At 36.1% G+C, this 17,423-nt stretch overlaps 7 protein-coding genes across 12 annotated transcripts; 2 read left to right on the plus strand and 5 right to left on the minus strand.

Moving 5' to 3' along the window:
* Window positions 1–98: 98 nt before the first annotated feature.
* Window positions 99–2,017, minus strand: PRXIIF (peroxiredoxin IIF). 2 transcript variants are annotated; one of them, NM_111480.4, is made up of 5 exons: window positions 1,694–2,006; window positions 1,578–1,607; window positions 1,327–1,485; window positions 607–701; window positions 99–516 (listed from the first exon to the last, which is right to left on the minus strand). In NM_111480.4, exons 1-5 carry the CDS (start codon window positions 1,907–1,909, stop codon window positions 411–413), a joined length of 606 nt encoding a protein of 201 aa, NP_566268.1. In that variant the 5' UTR covers window positions 1,910–2,006; the 3' UTR covers window positions 99–410. The 2 variants fall into 2 exon arrangements, with proteins under 2 accessions (NP_566268.1, NP_001327152.1); NM_001337629.1 differs by having other exon boundaries at window positions 121–516; window positions 1,127–1,485; window positions 1,694–2,017.
* Window positions 2,018–2,021: 4 nt separating this feature from the next.
* TSC10A (NAD(P)-binding Rossmann-fold superfamily protein) lies at window positions 2,022–4,569 on the minus strand. 2 transcript variants are annotated; one of them, NM_001337630.1, is made up of 4 exons: window positions 3,724–4,569; window positions 3,391–3,538; window positions 2,495–2,789; window positions 2,022–2,396 (listed from the first exon to the last, which is right to left on the minus strand). In NM_001337630.1, coding segments are annotated over exons 1-4 (1,032 nt in total). In that variant the 5' UTR covers window positions 4,312–4,569; the 3' UTR covers window positions 2,022–2,395. The 2 variants fall into 2 exon arrangements, with proteins under 2 accessions (NP_001325788.1, NP_187257.2); NM_111481.3 differs by having other exon boundaries at window positions 2,080–2,396; window positions 3,724–4,300.
* A 500-nt stretch (window positions 4,570–5,069) lies between these two features.
* AT3G06070 (uncharacterized protein) lies at window positions 5,070–6,290 on the minus strand. The gene is made up of 2 exons (NM_111482.2): window positions 5,821–6,290; window positions 5,070–5,734 (listed from the first exon to the last, which is right to left on the minus strand). The coding sequence occupies exons 1-2, from the start codon at window positions 5,944–5,946 to the stop codon at window positions 5,405–5,407; spliced, it is 456 nt and encodes a 151-aa protein (NP_566269.1). The 5' UTR covers window positions 5,947–6,290; the 3' UTR covers window positions 5,070–5,404.
* Window positions 6,291–8,690: 2,400 nt separating this feature from the next.
* TBL10 (trichome birefringence-like protein (DUF828)) lies at window positions 8,691–12,088 on the minus strand. 2 transcript variants are annotated; one of them, NM_202506.2, is made up of 4 exons: window positions 11,155–12,088; window positions 9,840–10,229; window positions 9,584–9,742; window positions 8,691–9,449 (listed from the first exon to the last, which is right to left on the minus strand). In NM_202506.2, exons 1-4 carry the CDS (start codon window positions 11,622–11,624, stop codon window positions 9,059–9,061), a joined length of 1,410 nt encoding a protein of 469 aa, NP_974235.1. In that variant the 5' UTR covers window positions 11,625–12,088; the 3' UTR covers window positions 8,691–9,058. The 2 variants fall into 2 exon arrangements, with proteins under 2 accessions (NP_974235.1, NP_566270.1); NM_111483.3 differs by having other exon boundaries at window positions 8,691–9,742.
* On the plus strand, window positions 11,723–12,259 carry AT3G06085 (uncharacterized protein; the record flags this gene model as incomplete). Its single annotated transcript, NM_001337631.1, has 3 exons — window positions 11,723–11,753; window positions 11,904–12,078; window positions 12,232–12,259. The coding sequence occupies 3 exons, from the start codon at window positions 11,723–11,725 to the stop codon at window positions 12,257–12,259; spliced, it is 234 nt and encodes a 77-aa protein (NP_001326109.1).
* A 2,554-nt stretch (window positions 12,260–14,813) lies between these two features.
* On the plus strand, window positions 14,814–15,112 carry AT3G06090 (uncharacterized protein; the record flags this gene model as incomplete). The annotated part of the gene is made up of 1 exon (NM_111484.2): window positions 14,814–15,112. The coding sequence occupies exon 1, from the start codon at window positions 14,873–14,875 to the stop codon at window positions 15,110–15,112; it is 240 nt and encodes a 79-aa protein (NP_187260.1). The 5' UTR covers window positions 14,814–14,872.
* A 155-nt stretch (window positions 15,113–15,267) lies between these two features.
* On the minus strand, window positions 15,268–17,296 carry NIP7;1 (NOD26-like intrinsic protein 7;1). 3 transcript variants are annotated; one of them, NM_111485.3, is made up of 5 exons: window positions 16,894–17,296; window positions 16,493–16,717; window positions 16,059–16,256; window positions 15,790–15,851; window positions 15,268–15,689 (listed from the first exon to the last, which is right to left on the minus strand). In NM_111485.3, exons 1-5 carry the CDS (start codon window positions 17,032–17,034, stop codon window positions 15,488–15,490), a joined length of 828 nt encoding a protein of 275 aa, NP_566271.1. In that variant the 5' UTR covers window positions 17,035–17,296; the 3' UTR covers window positions 15,268–15,487. The 3 variants fall into 3 exon arrangements, with proteins under 3 accessions (NP_566271.1, NP_001327693.1, NP_001327692.1); NM_001337632.1 differs by lacking the exon at window positions 16,894–17,296 and having other exon boundaries at window positions 16,493–16,811; NM_001337633.1 differs by lacking the exons at window positions 16,493–16,717; window positions 16,894–17,296 and having other exon boundaries at window positions 16,059–16,395.
* Between the last annotated feature and the right edge of the window lie 127 nt (window positions 17,297–17,423).

Genomic DNA, 17,423 nt, shown 5'->3' on the forward strand with positions numbered 1-17,423 from the left:
GGATTTTAGTCAAATGAAAGAGCAGCTTGTGATTGCAGAAACAGATCTCGAGGCCACAAGGTTAGAGACTCAACAATGGAAGGAGAAACACCAGGTAGCGAGGAAAGAAGCTAAATTGCTCAAGAACACGAGTGGGAGACTTAGGATTAAGCAGAGGAGTCTTAACCTTCATGTTGACAATGGGGACACGAAAAATCATATCCCTCAACCACATTGGTTTCTTATTCATATTATGAACCAGATTTACATTTGGTGAGAAACGGCAAGACACATAAGTTTTATTTAAACTGAAACTGTGGAAACAAAACAAAAGAAGTGAAGCTGTTACTTGGTCTGATCCTTGAGACATGTTCGGATCAAACTTATTATCAGTTGCAACTCAGAAGAAACAGCAACTCTGGAAATACTTTTTAGATCTGTCCTAAGATGACTTCTGCCCCTGTAACCTTGAAGTCAGACGGTGCTTCTTCCACATTCACCGCCTTAACCTTCCCGTCTTCTACATAAGCCGACCATCTGAACATGGACATCATAAATCCAACGAATCTGTTAGATCAATGGTTTACGATACAAACATTTCTACAAATGGACTTTCCAGTATATTACCTCTCAGACCGTGGCCCGAGCAATGCAGCAGAGAGATCCTTGTCTAGCCCCAAGCTTTTGTGAAATTTCCCATCAAAATCTCCATAAAACTCAATCTGGTATGACAACGTTCAAGAGCATCACATTAAGTCATTTGTTCTAGCATGTAGTACTAGTCGATATAAAGAATTATGAACTTTCTAATGAGGGAAGTCCATTTAATCATAGAATCAAATTCTTTTATCGTCTATTAATGTGAAGGTAATCATAGACAACGTTCAAGAGCATCACATTTAAGTCATTTCTTCTAGCACGTAAACTTATCCGAACATAAACATAGAAATCTATTGTAATGCTAGTCCATATCAAGAATTATGAACTTTCTAATAAGGGAAGTCCATTTAATCATAGAATCAGATCTGTTTATCGTCTATTGGTGTAATATAAAATCTTGAGACCACAGACAACGTGAATAATAGAGTAATATAGTTCTAACTATAAGAGGTTGATTACTATCAGGACGTCAACAAGAGTTACATACTTGAGGAGTTAAAAGATTCCTAAATGAACCATCTTCACCACTGAAAACTCTTAGACAACGAAACCAGGAACCGAATAATATATGTTATGTTGCAAATCAAGTTTTCTGAAGCAAAGAACCAAATCAGCATACACTAAACATCGGATTAGGTTGGTGTCAAAGAACAAAGATAGGAACAAAAAAAAAATCGATGAACTTACTGCATCTTTGGCACCAAGCTTCTCTGCCCAACCATTGATAGCAAAGGGATCATTAACAGAGACACAGATGACAGAATCAATGCCTTTGGCTTTAAACTTATCAATGTGGCTCTTGTAGCTAGGCACATGCTGCTGTGAACAAACTCCCGTGTAAGCCCCCTGAACACAGAAAACGAATATTCCGGCACAACATCAGAACTCAGAAACCTGATCAAGACATAAAGGAACATGAAAAGATAGAGATTTCTTACAGGAAGACCAAAGATGACGACTTTCTTCCCCTGCAACCAATCAATATCCACAAACGTTTTGTCAGAAATTGAAATCCCCCTCTGAATTGAAATTGTCAGAAAAGAGAGATTCGAACCTTGAAGATATCTGACAATGGCGTGGTGGAGAATTTGGAGGAAACACCTTCGTCCCAGCTGCGAGCTTTCTGGAGAGAAACGCCAGGCGCCGCCGAGGTTATGTCAGTGCCTTCCGCGAGCTTTGAGAAACCCCTCGATGAAACTCCGATCCGGGCACTATTTGCCGCCGATCTTAGTGCCGATAAATTTCTTAGCTTTAGAATTGACATCGCCATCGCTGAAAATAAGATTGAGACCGTTTCTTGGTTCCTTCGATTACTGTATAGTGTCGTTTATGGCACTTCTCAAAGACCTTTCTAAAGAGACTTAATCGTTGCCGTTTTGTAACAAACAAATCAGACTGCACGTTGTTTAAAAGCCTCAAGAACAGCACACACTCAAATTTTGGTTTTGAAGTTTTTACTTCTTTCAAATACATCATTTACATTTCATCTTGTGAAAAACATTCACTTCTTGACCAAGTAAAAAATACATTCAAATGAGTTCTTTGATTTCTCTATAAAAAAAAAGAAAAAACAGAGCTTGTTCAAAGACCGGAAACATGAATCTTGACGAGTTTCTACAAAACTATCAGCAATGTCGATATTCTGAATTGGTATAGTCGACTAGCTGGCGTGGTACCGGACTGAGAAGAAGGTTTGAGAATACCCATCAATGTTTAAGCTTCTGCCAAAAGCACTTCAAGATACATTGTCGGGCTGTCTGAAATTACAAAAGAGAAGCAATTTTAGAATAGTGATGTCGCAGTCAAGCAAGAGCAAATTCTATATGATGACAACTTGATGGCATTAGGAACTTACCATTTGGTTTTGGTTTTGCTCCATTTTTCAATGGCTTTATACCAATCCCATTGAAAGAAGAGAGCGATTAATCTTATAGGCCCTGCGGTTATAACTTCAAGAAAAGCAAGCCAAAATGATCTTTGAGGGGACATGCCGGTTGTCGCGAGAGACAGTAAGAATCCCTCAAAGTTGCATGAGACGGTGAAGTTTCCTGCTTTTATGCCATCCATAGCCTTTTTTGCTACTTCTTCTGTTTCCATTGAACCAGAGGATGCAGCTATTATGGCAGTGACTTCAGGTCTGCTCTTCTGTTCTGAGAGAGCACCCAAGGAAAATCAATCAAACTCATAATATGAACCAAGGAACTCAGAACATCAGTCCATAATGTGTTTACTTCATTAGTTATCAAAAAAAAAAAAGTGCTTACTTCATTCTCAGATAGGCAAAAAGAAGTCTTTTATGAAATTTTCAGATGCTATTGGAAGATAACTACATCCCATTATTCTCTTCTAAACAGTATCATGTGAACCACAGTACGCAGAGACTTCAAGCTAAACACTATCACAGTACTCAGTACTTAACTCACCAGTCTATCAGTTTCTCCTAACTGGCACTCTCATAGAACATGTGAACATGAAATGCTACGTGTTTGATAGAGTACACAATTATTCAGACCAGATAAGGGCACATATTTGATCTCATAATAACAAACTAGATGAATAATAGTTTATGTCTACATATGTCCCAACCATATAGTACAGCCTTATTTAGTAATCTGTCTCCAACTCTTTTATACATTTAATTGCCTTAGTATTTAGTAGCAGTACCTAATCCTAGCTACCCTCACATGTTAAACTTAGATTATCTGCTCTATACATCCATGATGAATCTGAAAAATACTGAAGCTTTTTTACCTTCTTCAAAGCCGGGTGTATTAGTGTCAGGAGGAAAAATAAGAGTGACATGAATATCATCAGATATAACTTCCTGTTGCAATGCTTGCGCTAAACCCTGAAGACCAAACTTGCTTGCTGAATATGCAGCATAACCATAGACACCAACCTGAAAATTTTATTAAAAAAAACATCCTTCATCATTCTATCTTTAAAACTGCATTACATGAGGTCACATTATTGCAGTTACACAAAAGTTACTTCAAGTGATAAATTGTCAATGTCTTACTTCAGGTAACTACAATCTCCAGATAAAACTTAAATCCATAAAGATGGGAAATTTGAGAGACGAACCTGACCAGCTTGAGAGGAGACGAGACTGATGGAAGCAGGTCCACGATCTTTCCTTGCTTTCATGGCAGGCAAAGCGGCTTTAATCACATTGAAGCTCCCAACAAGATTTACGTCAATCGTGAATTTGACATCTTCAGGACTATGTTTCACCAGCTCCTTCGCCGTAAACACACCTTGGTTAACAATCAACACATCGATCGGTCCCGATTCATCTATCGCCTTCGAGACTGCATCGTAATCGCGAACGTCTGCAGAGAATGTGGCGACTTCGACACCAGTGGCGAGCTGGATCGATTTCTTAGCCTCCTCGAGCTTTGATCCGGATCGGGCGAGGATTGAGACACGAGCGCCCTCGGAAGCGGCGCGGTGGGCGAGAGCAAGACCGATGCCGCTAGATCCACCGGTGATGAAGGCGTGACGGGACTTGATAGGGATCTTAATGGGACGAGGACGTACAATTAGGGCTAAGATAGCGAGAAGCGATAGTGGGATAATGGGAATGAGGAAGAGAAGGAAGAGAGGAGAAATGGCCGCCATGGATCTCGTGACGAAGCTCTCGGCGATGTGAAGCTCCGTCAGCTCATTCATTGGAGAAATAAAAACAAATACGATTAGACCAGTTAACCAATTACTCGGTTTAATGATTTCTATCTGAACCGGCCGTTTTAGTTTCTCGCTGTAATTTATTTTTTATATAATAATTTTGTGACTTGTTGTCGTTGTGTTTCAAAATTGGTTTCTATTTTCTAATGATGTCGTTAAAAAACAACTGACACTAATCACCTTATTTGTTGTAGTTGATTTAGACTAATACACATTTTTATGAAAGAGATGAATAGAAAATTGTATAGTATTATTTTGTGAAATTATTTTAGTTTCTTCTGACATTTGTTTCACAAGAGAACATGTTACGTGACTACGTGTGATAGAGTTAAAAAAAGATTGTGTTCGTATTGCGCAACTTGTAATAAGGAGATGTTGAGTTAATACTTTCACATATGGGTGGTTAGTCTTATATGTGACATTTAAAACTAATTTAAGATACAGCTAGTTGACAGAAAACATACAGCTTTGATCCCATATAAATGTCTAAATTGAGATGTTTTTAGATTTAAAAAACGATTATATGAAAGAATATACACTACATCTTATACTAAAATAATAAAATTGAAAGAAAAAGAGTGATGGGCATGTATGCATGTGGGTGAGAGTCTGTGACAGTCTTTTTTCGTTTTTAGATCTGACTTTGTCTATTCAAACATTGTTGCCAACATAACTGTTAACTCTGTAAGTTTGAGGTCCCAAAGCGATTGATTGGTTCTAGACCTGACTTGGAAGATTTTCCAATCTCACATGGGACTTGTCCTCATCCAGATTAATTGACCTCCATTGATCCTTTACTGATTTGATCATTTAGGTACTAATTCTATCATGGGTTGTTTCTTCATTTAACTTAAAATGATTAGAGAAAGTGATAATACATGATAAGAGAGCCTACATATTAATCTATGTGGGTTGTTGAATAAATCACACCAAATCCCTTTAGATTGATGATTTCTCCTTCATTCTTATTATTTGCTGATTTTACAAACATAATATAAAATCTATAAATATCAATAATCAATTATATATAATTATGAATTAATGACACAAATCCATGTCTTCGAATAATCTTGATTGACTAAGTGAAAAGAGATGCTGCATCTCTGTAGGTTCTTCTTGGGTTAGTAGAAGCATGATGAAAGGTGATGCTTTCTTGGTTGTTGTTGTTGAGAGTTGTAAGATTGTTGTCATGGCCATGATGAGGAAACTGTTGCTTGGGGATAAAGGAACCGATGAATCTCCCTTGCTTCTTCTGATGAGGATGATGATTATGTTTCCTTCTTGGCTGAGAAGATCTTGGGATAAACACTCCTGTTCCTTTGCTCTCTCGAATTACGTTGTAATTGATCTGCTCATTGTACATCATATATGGTGTTGCTGATGTTTGGTAGTTTCCTCTGAACAAACCCTGTTTTGTTATCAACATCGCGGTTAATCACTAATCAAGAGATATATAAGATAGAGAAAAAGAAAAGAGTTTAAATTTGGACAAACCTGGAAAGAGACAGAAGAGGAAAGTGAAATAGGGTTTTGTTCATCTTCATCTGTGATTAAGAGATTGAGTTGCTTGCTTATGTCAGCAAAGAAGACATCATCATCAAGCTCGAGCTCCATGGCCATATATCTAGTCTCTTGATTAGCCTGTTGTTGTCTCTAGAAAGAAGTAGTTTTTAAAAAATGGTCTCAAGTGGAGTTGTGAGGGGGAATGTTCAAAGAGTGGCATAAATAGGCAAGAGATTGGGGTTTAAGAGAGAGGGGAAGAGGGTAGAGAGAGAAGTGCATGTGGGAGAGTGGGGCCAAAGTAAACATCGAAGAAATGTAATCTAATCTGGCAAAAGTAAGTCCCTACACACAAATGGATCATGAAGGGAAGGTTTTGTGCAATGATGTTGTATCAACTACTTGCAAATCCTATAAAGATATTAAATCAAAAGGTCACAACTCACAACAAGAACAAAACACCCATATCTATCTCAAATTTATATTTTCTTCATTACACATAAATAACTTTATATATAACATCTCATCCACAAAACCCATCCCTCTCACTCTCATCTTTCCCTAAAACAAAATTCGTTTTCTTGTATGGCTAAAAGTTCATAGTTTCGATAATCTCCACTAAAGATGGAATTCCTAACTACCTTATCCAATGACTTTCTTAGTCAATACCATCAGAAAATATAAAAAGTATAATGATCGTTAACAAATAATAATATTCAAATACATATATGATAGCATCGTTATAAATTTTGTACTAAATCAGAGAAAACAAGTTTACCTTGTTAAGAAAAACGAGAAAATAAAAGTATCATCTGCGAAACAAATATATCAAAATTTTTATATTCAATCTACGCACGATTTTTATTTTTTTTGCATGGTTACTCCATGTATTAGGTTTTAACGTTATAACAAGATTAACTTTTGCAGTCATTTGCATTCGCATCCATTAAAAAAACGAGAGCACATGTCCACGATGGGTGACCTATATGCATATTACCAAACTATATGGAACCGTGTGGGGTCGTATTGGATATGTTTTAACTATTTATCGACATTCAACATGTTAGGAGAATAAAGTCGATCGGAACCTTTATTTAGCTTTTGTAGGAAATACGTTGATTGTTCGTTGTTAGCCTCGTGACGAAAATATGTTCAACCTCGCTTCAACGAATATCATTGACCTAATCTAAACATGTCGGTTGTCGAAGTGCTAATTAAATTTGTTTTCTTTATTATGTCTATCTAAACCTAATAATTTAAATGAGTCTAAGAAAACATAGTTACAGAATAGATTATATCATAATGTGGTGCTTTGAGTAGTTGGTCAACTGTATCAATGTGTAGTTGGTTATGTAACAAAATTAGCATTGTCGACATTCACCGGTGAACCGCATTTGAAGTGGACAATTGAGGAAATGGACATTAGGAATATGGATTTTTGGAGATAGGGAGAAAGAAGAAAACAAAGAAGAATCTATCTCCATGATTTGATTTGGTTTGGAGTCTTATAGGTACTCTTTTGTGGACGTGGGGTCACACACCGGTCAAGTTGGTTATGTTGAGCTATGAGTCTATGACTCCAAGTCAAGATCGTATGAGTTTGTTCTCCATTTCTATAATATTACACACTATTCTTTTCACAATACTTATATCAAATATTTAAAATAATATATTCCTTTTAAGATTTGGATTTTAGAATCTAGACTAATCTAATAAAATTTAGAGTCGCCATGTTAATCGTTAACGCGAGAATATGTTTATTGATAAATGACAACATTAACAAGTAATCATCATTGTACTACGGTTACTTAATTCTAACTCAAAATTATTGTACGTATACATACATACTCCATGACGTATAATAATACGATAAAGAGAAACTTATCCGAATTTGGATATGTTTTTTCAATTTTCATCATTTACACCCACAAAAATATTTAAAAGGGCAAATAATAGAAGACCACAAGGTTTTGTAGCGATAAGCTACTATACCCTACACGCACAATTCCAACTTGCAAACTTCCCCGGATCAGTCCCGTAAATCAAACCAAACCGACTTAAACCAAATTTCAGACCCAAGTGAATTCATCAGTTTATTTCCAAATTTTACTCCATGATCCCCGAATGACCAAAGAAAGAATTAGATAAGAGTAAAGTATTTGAGAGGAGAATCGCTGAGAGAATTTACAATCACAGATTCTCTCACGAGCTTCTTGCCAAGGCTCATGTCATGTCACAATCACCGACTTGGGATATTATTTAGCCTCACCGACTTGTCTTTTATGAATCATAATGACTCGATTCACTGAAAATGAAATGGCCTTCATATGATATGATTAATATTAATATAATATATAAATTTACGGAAAAACAAACCTAAAACATAAAACATATCCATAAAAACACTTTCGTGCATTTAATGATAACAAACACTCGTTTTTAGAAAAAGTTGCCATCGACTAGGGCAACGGTGTTGAGCCAGTGGAAGATCGTGTGGTCGACGTGATTTACATGTCTCGGTTTCCGATTGGTTAATTATCCTATATAGTTGGAGAATTCGTCGTTGTAAATTACTATCACAAGATTCATGACTTGTTTTTTTTTATGGTTTCCCAAACAAGAGTTGAAAATTGCAACTTTCGGGGTATAATATAGCGATAATGATTTCCAAATTTATTTCTTAATCTAGCTTTTTAATACACAACACATATGCACGTCACTTTTATGTCTGCACGTAAAAGAGATACCTTTTTCCAACAAATGGAAGTGGCCAGAGAGGCACAAATACGTGCACTCGTTAACTCGAACTTCAAAAGATTACGAGACACATATCAACATGATCCAGACAATATCCGTATTTTTTTCTTCTTGGTAAATCAATTCACATCTATGTCTAAGTCTCAAATCATGTAAACTTCCGACCATTTCGTCTAAATGTGACCGTTGTTTGTTTCATAAGCCAACGATATCCCGGAAATTTACTTTTATTGGGCTAGGCCCAAAACTGTATATCTTTGAATCATCGAAAAATAATTTTAAGATTTTTTTTTATCTTTACAACCAGAGATTAAGATTACCAACCTAATTACATATATTCCCCCACCCAATTAATCTAATCACCCAATCAAAAAATCCAGAACCCTTTTTGATCTTTAAGCTTGGCATCTTAAGAAAAACGCCAACAGCTTTAAGAAACAAGAGCTTGTTGTGGTTTCCTTGTCCTGTCCAGGCATCACGACATTGTAACATTTCCTGTACTGTTCGCTTCTTCAACTCTTTTAGAAGAAGAAGGAGCTTCTTGTTTCATAAATAATGCATAGAAGAGCTCGTTCCACGTGTCAGGAACACCGGGAAGGCACCAGTGGCTACAGTCTTGGCGATGAAGCGGTGCAGGACCATGCGGACCGAGATAGTAGAGTGATGGGTGACCATCTTTTCTTTGAGCAGCCATTGCCGTTATGTTCAACAGTTTCACTTTAACAGTCTCTGATCTGTTTGAGTTATGTGACAACACATCTCTGAGGATCTTTAACTGTTCCCAGGTCTCTGATGAAGCCAATGAGGTTCCAATCTCTGGTAATGTCTCCATATGACATGTTCCTCCTGTTTTCCAATCTCCTCCCCTGTTTCATACATACAACGACGAAGATATATTGAAACTAAATGCAGAACATTCTACATCATAAGACCTAAACCTAATCAAGCAACTGAATATTACAAACGATTGAGTCTTTATCAAGAGTAATACCGTACAAACCTGAAATGCACGGGGGCGAAAGTGCGAAAGAAGACTTGAGTTTTGTTTGAATCGAGCTCGGTATGTATCCATTTCACAACGGTATTCAGAGCTCGCTTATAAGCATCATCTACATTCATCTTCAATTTTACTTCTTCTCCTTCTTGAAAGTAACATCCCCTGTTAGTAACAACATTCAAGATTTGGTCACAGGAACAAATTTCAGACAAGAGATTAAGTGACACATCGAACTCGGGTATACGGGACAAAAACTTACGTTCTAGTAGTTTTCCCCTCGTTCCACCAGTGTCCAGTATTGAGCACTAAAACGTCAGCATCTCTCCATTTGCTTGAAGTCCAATCCATAGTGTCCAGTTTCAAACTTGTCTTGACCTTTCCAGGTGATCCAATCGGTGGTCTGCTTTGAGGAACCAAAAATGGAGATCTGTAGTACTCCACTGTGCAATTGTACTCCTCAAATTTGAACACCAAGAACCCTTTGTGCTTTGTGATCGGACTTCCATTTATTTCATAAATCAAGCTCTCGTTCTTGACTGCAGAAGATAGTAGACAAAGTAGAGACTCCCACTGGTTTCTTCCTATTGAATCGCCAACAAACACAAGCCGCTTGTCCCGGAGTTTCTCCAGCATCAGTTTTGCATCAAATCTAATTCAGTTTTCAAAACAGGAAAATAGAGTCAGCTAAGTACTGCCTCCCAAGACAAAACTGAATTCTCTATTATAAATATCTGCAATCAAGTATTCCACAAGAATTGACCTTTACTCACACTATTCCACAAAACCAATGTCAAAAACTTTGCTTGATCTAGGTGGAATTCAAAACCTAAACATATAGTTCATAGCTCAAGAAACACCACGGACAAACTATTGTGCATACATGTTATTTGGCAACCAATCCTGTCTTTCCAGTTTAACTCACGGGTACAATACAAAACAAAACCCTTAATAGAAAAAGAAAGAGCACACACATTGATTGGAGAAGAAATAGCTGTTTGATGTAAATGGGAAATGGAAGAAGAAGGGACCATATAAAACGATCAAATCAAGAGAAGAGAACAAAAAGAGCGACTGGCTTTAATACCAAAATCTGATGACTAGTTTCACGAGATTGTGCTTATCCTAAGCCGTAACTTGCGGACAACTGGAGAAGAGACCATAGAAAACGACATCATCAAAGCTGAAAGCAACAAAACTTAAAGAACCTCTGACTTATCTTCTCCATAGACCAAAGACTTGATAAATCTCAAACCCAAAAACAAAAAACCTTTTGATTTACCAGAAATTACTACACCAAAATCTCCTTTCCAATAACCAAAATCTCTAGAAAACAAACATAAGAAACTTAAGAAGTTGCCTAGAACAGTAAAACACAGAAGAAACTTAAGAAGCTCTGATTTCTCTAAGATTCAATAACCCTTTCGGTTTCCAAAGAAAACACTATTCAAAGAACAAACATGAATTCCATCAAGATAAACGATTTGATTTAGCAATTAAGAACACCAAGTGGCAGAAACAGAGTAAGAACAGAGGAAACAGTCGAATTTTCCGGGGGAGAAAAACAGAATCAATACCTGGGCAAATTACAGTGTCTAGGTTGCCAACGCCACTGAGTATAGAACAAATCAGACCTTCCAAAGTCACTACACCTAAACCCTTCATCGAGAAATCTGCAATCTTTGGATTGATACAATGGATAAGACTCGTCCCAAACCCAATCTCCATCGAACACATCACACCCACTTCCACTCTCTTCCAGAAACCCAACTCTCTTTGAACTATTACTACTACTACTGCTGCTGCTGCTGATATTGTCAAACTTGAGCCAAACGAATCTCTCAGATTTATCCGAAAGGCCATAGCTTTTAGCAACGCTTCTGTAATCAAAGAAGAAAAAACTGCAAACCAAACAGACCCCAACCAAGAAAAACCCCAACACTCCTAAAGACGGCTCGAACACAAGCCTCGACCTTTTGAATCTCCTCAAAGCTTCACAGATTGGCTTTGCTCCTCCATTCTCTTCAACGTTTGAGTTCTTAGACATCTGAAAGTATCTATAGGAAATCGAAAGGCTTTGTCTTTGGGTTTAAGAATTCAAGAAATTGGTAAAGTAAAAAAAGAGGGAAATCATGACGAATGAAGATGAAGCAAGTAGAGGAACTTTGCTTGGTAGGTCAGTTTCGTTTCTTTTAGTTTAAAATGATGAAGAATGAATGAATGATGCGAAAAACATGTGTCAAGGAAACGAGGAAACACTCGTGGATGGATGTTTTGTTGCGCTTTTCCAATGGAGAAACTGAAATAATGTTTGGATTTTTTTCAGACAAAAGAAGACGAAGAGAGAAGAATATTGGTAACAACAACAATGGCGATTCGGTTCGAATCCAGACAAGCGAAAATCAAAAGAAAACTCTCAACTTTCTCTTCTTGTCCTTTTGTGTTCACATTCACAAGGAGAGAGATAGATGCAGGAGTGGCTATTGGTTGAGAATCGTGGGGTTTTTGAATTATGGGTCCAATTAATTCCTCTTTATTTGTTTTTTGTTTACCCTAGAAGAATCGAAAAAAACTTACTCTTCAATTTACCCTGATTAATTTTTTCTAATAATTGAGATAAATCTGTGCTTTTGTAGTAACTTTAGATTTTGTAGAACCTTGAAAGTGAAGGTTCATAACTAATTAAGAAGTCAAAGGATAATAGTATCCAGAAACAGTAAGAAATTAACCACAGTTTAAATAACTTTCCTGAACAAATATTCTTCCAATCTACAATTAGTCAATTACTAATAACAACAGGTCAGAATTCTTACACACATAATTTTTTTAATTTGTTTCTTTTGTAACAAAACTACTTAATATAATTGGTTTGCTAGTAATTTTACAACGTTGTATGAATAATTGTTTACACGCGCCTGCTTGGCGGGTGAGATCATTCATGTCGTAGCGAGTGGGGAGGGCAAGCGTGTAAGTTAAAATAGTGCGAAGGCGCGTGGGACAAAATGTTATGAGTGGTGATAATGGTGGGGCCACCAGCCGTGTGCCCTTTTATTAGTGGGGTTTTTAATTCGTCTACCTGAAAACAATACGTAATTACGTAAATGTAATTTGCATTTAATCCTTTTTTGGGACTCAAATTTTATGAAGTAAACTCTTGATTCCTTGCTTTACAGAGAGATTGTTCTATTATGGAAGAATATATTGGTGATAAAGATGAGTAGTACAGTTGTGTAAGTAGATAAATTGGCACCTGATAAATGTTAGACAAAAAATGGGAAAACAAAAAGCTGTATTTGTTATGGGATTTGGTACATATTAATTAGTAAATGCTAGAGATTTTTTGGATGAAATTGTAGTCTTTTATAAACTTTGTAATCAGGATGAAACACTACAAAAATTATTAGTTGAGTCATTTAAGCATTTGATTAAGGCATATAAGTTAAGAAAATGGGGTTATTATCATGTTATATCACTAATAAGCTCGTATATTCCAAAGTTTAATGACAAATGTAATGGTCCCAGGCTTTGACGTTTGACAAATGACAACCAACGGTCCCATGATTTTTGCGAACAGTGTTTTTTTTTTTTAAACGTTGATATGGAAAGAGATTCGTCGTCTTTGACCTCTAACATTTACAAGGTGTATTAATGTTGCAAATAGAGGTAGTTGGAAAATAACACTATTATCAAATGAATTAAGGTTGATAGGTTTGAGCAGGCTTACTCGAAATTGGGTATTTTAGGCTTAACTCGAAATTGAGTATTTTAGGCACTGATCACTTGGCCAGTCCCACATGCAAGTTACGGACAATAAAGCCCGACGTCTGAGAAACAAATTGTAACAAAGAATAAATCGAATTTCAACTAGAATTTGTTATTTCGGAAGAAGAATTTAACTTGCTGATATTATTTTGTTAGGCTCAATGTATATATTTTATAAAAAGTTTTTTTATTAAGAAAAATGATCTTATATGAGAAAACTAAAAGGTGTAGGGACCACTAGCATGCCAAAAATGTAATAATCAATGGCGTTAAGCATCAAATATTTTTTCCTCTATACAACTCCTATCTTTATCAGTTATCATCTACTTATCCTTATCAGCTTCGTCACGTTTGGCTTTTTGGTGTCACTAACTTATGAAAAAGTTTTATTATATTATATTATTACTAGCTGCAAAATGTATTAGAATAGGCTATAACTCAACGAATTGCAATTATTTGGATCGGACTACCGTATCGTGTGTTTTTTTAGTCCACAGTTCCACACCTTATTCGAGTATAGCTTTTCGAAAACACCCTGGCTGAACCTATATAGTTTATGCATAATTCATAAATGATTGATTCTTCAGATGAGAAAGAATCTTCTAATGATTTTTACGAAAACACATGATTAAATTGAAGAAGCTCGAAATTAGACTCGGGAGCCGTCCATGCCACTTGTCTTAAGGTTTTGTAACACATCACATGTCATTTTTTCTTGGGGACAATGAATCTCATGACAAACGAAGAAAGAAAGCTAGTGAGAATATATTGCGTAATGGTCAAGCTCAAATATATATTCGATTTTAATGTGCTTTATATAATATATGCAGAGAGCATCGTAAATACTTTGCTTAATCAAAAATTTCTGTTAACTTTTTTCTTCTTGTATTGACTTGCTTGAACTTTAAAAGTAGTGACAACGTAGCAAACGGATCTCGTTGTTCAGCTTTGATTTGATCAATTAAAGTGCTTGCAATTGCGTTTGAGTTTTGCATTACGAAATCAACAACTTTAAAGGTTTGCTTTAGAATTTGCGATTTTGACAAAAAAGATTATAATATACAATCTTCTGGTACTTTTCAAAAGGAAAATTTAGAACACTTTTACTCAAGTCTCAAGTTAGTGAGTATCCTCGCATCTAAATGATTTAGTTTCTTCTAATGATCGAACAATTTCTCGAGAGCACCATCTAAATCTGAATACATTTAGTTGGAATGAATCATATTTGATCTAAAACACATGGTTTAAATTTCTGCAAGACCGCAACCAGACTCAGACATATCATGATTTAATGAAATTTACTTTAATTCTTAAATTAGAAGTTCTGAAATAGCATTAAATACAAAGTAGCAACCTAAACCTTACTATTCGTAGACTGTTTACTCACTCAGTCAATAAACATTTGAACCGTTTAACTAATTATGCATTAGCTCTCATAGAACAAAAGACCAAAAATCTATAAACATGCATATATACACGAATACGAATCAATGTTGAGAATCTATAGTTTAAGTAGTAGTCGACACTAAGAACATGAAGATGAAGAAGCTTCTTAAAGTTGTGTTTCTCTTGGTCGCTTACTTAACTTGTTCCATTGCCATGGCTAGTTACCATGGTTGTAACAGGGTTGCAGAGAAGGCAACGAGAATGAATGTAGTCGGAGAAGATTCAAGAAATGAGTTTGGAAACTACGAGGAGAAGAAGAAGAAGGCGAATTTGTGGTCAGGTCGAAAGTTAGCTTCTGGTCCAAGTCGTAGAGGTTGTGGCCACTAAATTTTTAGTTGGGGTAATAATTTAAGATATTTAATTTCATTTCTCTAATTTATGTTTGTTGGTATCGTTTAGTAATATGAGTATTTTAGTGGGTTCTTATAACCTAATGAAAGGATTTGAATATTCATACGAATTTCGCTTCACTATAAAATATATGTGACTAAAGATTTTTAATTGCGTTCATTTCATTGTGTAAAAAGAACAAAATGCCCCCTGTTTTCATTTGCTTTACCCTCTATATCTTCAATCCGATAAGTAGCTCTCTGTTTTCGCATCACGGCATCTAATGACGTAATGACAAAAACTTAAAAACCTTAACCAAGAAAAAAAATCAAAAGTGTTTATTTGTATAATAGATATTAGGTTTTGAAGTGATTAACGTAAAAGTGAAGAAACGGAAGGGGAAACTGGAGAAGGGCAAGGCCTGGTTTTTAGGCTAATTGATCTGTATGTCAAAACTCCGATTATGGCTCCGATCACCGGAGCTGTCATGTAAATCCATAAGTCTTCAAAATCCCATGCCACCACCGCCGGTCCAAGTGATCGAGCTGGGTTCATCGATCCTCCTGAAATCGGTCTAACCATACCATATTCCACAAAACGTTAGCATTATACGATCACATGAAATAACTATTTTCCAATACTTTACGGTGATAATGGAGTTTTAAGTTAAGTACCCGGTAATAAGCACTCCAAGGGAAATGACTGTTCCAATCACGAACCCCGTCAAATTACCCAACTGCACAAAATAACATATAAAATTAAATGCATATAAGTTTTCTAATCAGAGAGTTTGATTTTTTTTATTTTCTCTTTGGAAAGAAATAAAATTTCATAATTAAGAAATAGCATGTAAATGTCACATTTTAGGTGTTATTCTTATTAGAAGATATTTTTTTATAACAAGCGGACTAGAGGAGTAACGAAGATCGATTTGGTCACTTACATTTTGATGAGGACCACAATGCAACGCGGAGGCGAGAAACACGACGATGCTCGTAGCTATGAGTTCAACGAAAAATGCAGAAACGCAGCTTAAAGCAGGTTTTGTTGCCATAATGTCAGCGTTTACTCCGTACACTGACACCCCAACTAATGTTGCCGCCGTTGCCCCCAATGTTTGCGCCGTTATATACAACGGAACCTGGCATGTGACACAACATTCCAAAAAAGAATTTTCAGTTTTCATAAAAAATAATTTGTAAACGTCCAAACAAAAGATTAAGTTTTCTCGTCTCATCTTCGTTGATAAATGAAAAAAACACATTATTTGATCTTGGTCTAAACGCTAAGATAAACAAAAACAAACGATCAAGACCAAGATAATTCAACTACAATTCTTAGTTGGTCAAACGCCGTGTTGAGATGGATGCATTATACCTGAGACCACGGGAATCCGCCAAAGACAGCGAAAGCAATGGTGATGGAAGGGTTAAGATGGGCGCCAGAGATGTGTCCGATGGAGTAAACTACGACCACCACAGATAATCCAGCGGTGACGGCGTACTCTAGCAATCCCACGTGGCCGCCGGATAATTGGGTACTGCTTATGACCCCACACACACTGAACATTAGAATGAATGTCCCCACCAATTCCGCCATTACCTAAACATTAGTCCGGAGATACTATTAATTAGCATTTTATTTCTATACAAACATTTTAATATTTTCAAAAAAATTATTTGTAATTATGGACATAGCCAATTCTTTAGTTTAACACAAAAGTATTGTGAGATATTAATCTTGTTGATTCTATGATTTTGTGTATATATGAAGCTTACAATGCGTAGGGGATTGAGATCTATATCATAAGGGAGACATCCGAAAAGCCTTTGTCTCGAGGGATGATCTTCATCTCTCAAAGTAGATGGAGTTGAGCCAGCTTCTTGGTCGACTACTCTTGACCGTGCCTCACCATTCATCTTCTTAATTCCTTCAAGATATAGTGATCAAGAACTGAGGAAAGTCACAATCAAGGTGGCTTGATCCGCTTTATGAATGATCTAATGGAACAAAAAAAGAGAGATAGAGAGAAAAACGCAAAGAAGATGGAAATTAAAGAGTAATTATTTTATTTCAACAAAAAGAAGAATTAGTAGAGTGCTGCTATATTCCTTTGGTTAAGCAGTCTGAAAGGAGAAGAGGGTGCTCAACACTTTTCTTGTGTTCAATTTTCACTTCCTACCTACCAATATTTCTTAATGTTAATTTGGTGATTTCTAAGTCATCTATTTATTTTAATCATCTTCATTTCATGTGTAAAAAGGTTGACTCTCTTAAATCTTTTCACTTAAAAAAACAAACAAATTGT

Source organism: Arabidopsis thaliana, chromosome 3 (genome assembly GCF_000001735.4).
Source record: "Arabidopsis thaliana chromosome 3, partial sequence".
NCBI lineage: Eukaryota > Viridiplantae > Streptophyta > Magnoliopsida > Brassicales > Brassicaceae > Arabidopsis > Arabidopsis thaliana.

Coding starts and splice junctions, on each gene's coding strand:
- PRXIIF (NM_111480.4), bottom strand. CDS start 1,909: ATGGCGATGTCAATTCTAAAGCTAAGAAATTTATCGGCACTAAGATCG. Junction 1,608..1,693: donor CATTGTCAGATATCTTCAAG/GTTCGAATCTCT, acceptor GATTGGTTGCAG/GGGAAGAAAGTCGTCATCTT. Junction 702..1,326: donor AGCTTGGTGCCAAAGATGCA/GTAAGTTCATCG, acceptor TTGTCATACCAG/ATTGAGTTTTATGGAGATTT.
- TSC10A (NM_001337630.1), bottom strand. CDS start 4,311: ATGAATGAGCTGACGGAGCTTCACATCGCCGAGAGCTTCGTCACGAGA. Junction 3,539..3,723: donor TCTCCTCTCAAGCTGGTCAG/GTTCGTCTCTCA, acceptor TAAAATTTTCAG/GTTGGTGTCTATGGTTATGC. Junction 2,790..3,390: donor TACACCCGGCTTTGAAGAAG/GTAAAAAAGCTT, acceptor GTGCTCTCTCAG/AACAGAAGAGCAGACCTGAA.
- AT3G06070 (NM_111482.2), bottom strand. CDS start 5,946: ATGGCCATGGAGCTCGAGCTTGATGATGATGTCTTCTTTGCTGACATA. Junction 5,735..5,820: donor CCTCTTCTGTCTCTTTCCAG/GTTTGTCCAAAT, acceptor ATAACAAAACAG/GGTTTGTTCAGAGGAAACTA.
- TBL10 (NM_202506.2), bottom strand. CDS start 11,624: ATGTCTAAGAACTCAAACGTTGAAGAGAATGGAGGAGCAAAGCCAATC. Junction 9,743..9,839: donor GAGGGGAAAACTACTAGAAC/GTAAGTTTTTGT, acceptor TGTTACTAACAG/GGGATGTTACTTTCAAGAAG. Junction 9,450..9,583: donor TTCGCCCCCGTGCATTTCAG/GTTTGTACGGTA, acceptor TGTATGAAACAG/GGGAGGAGATTGGAAAACAG.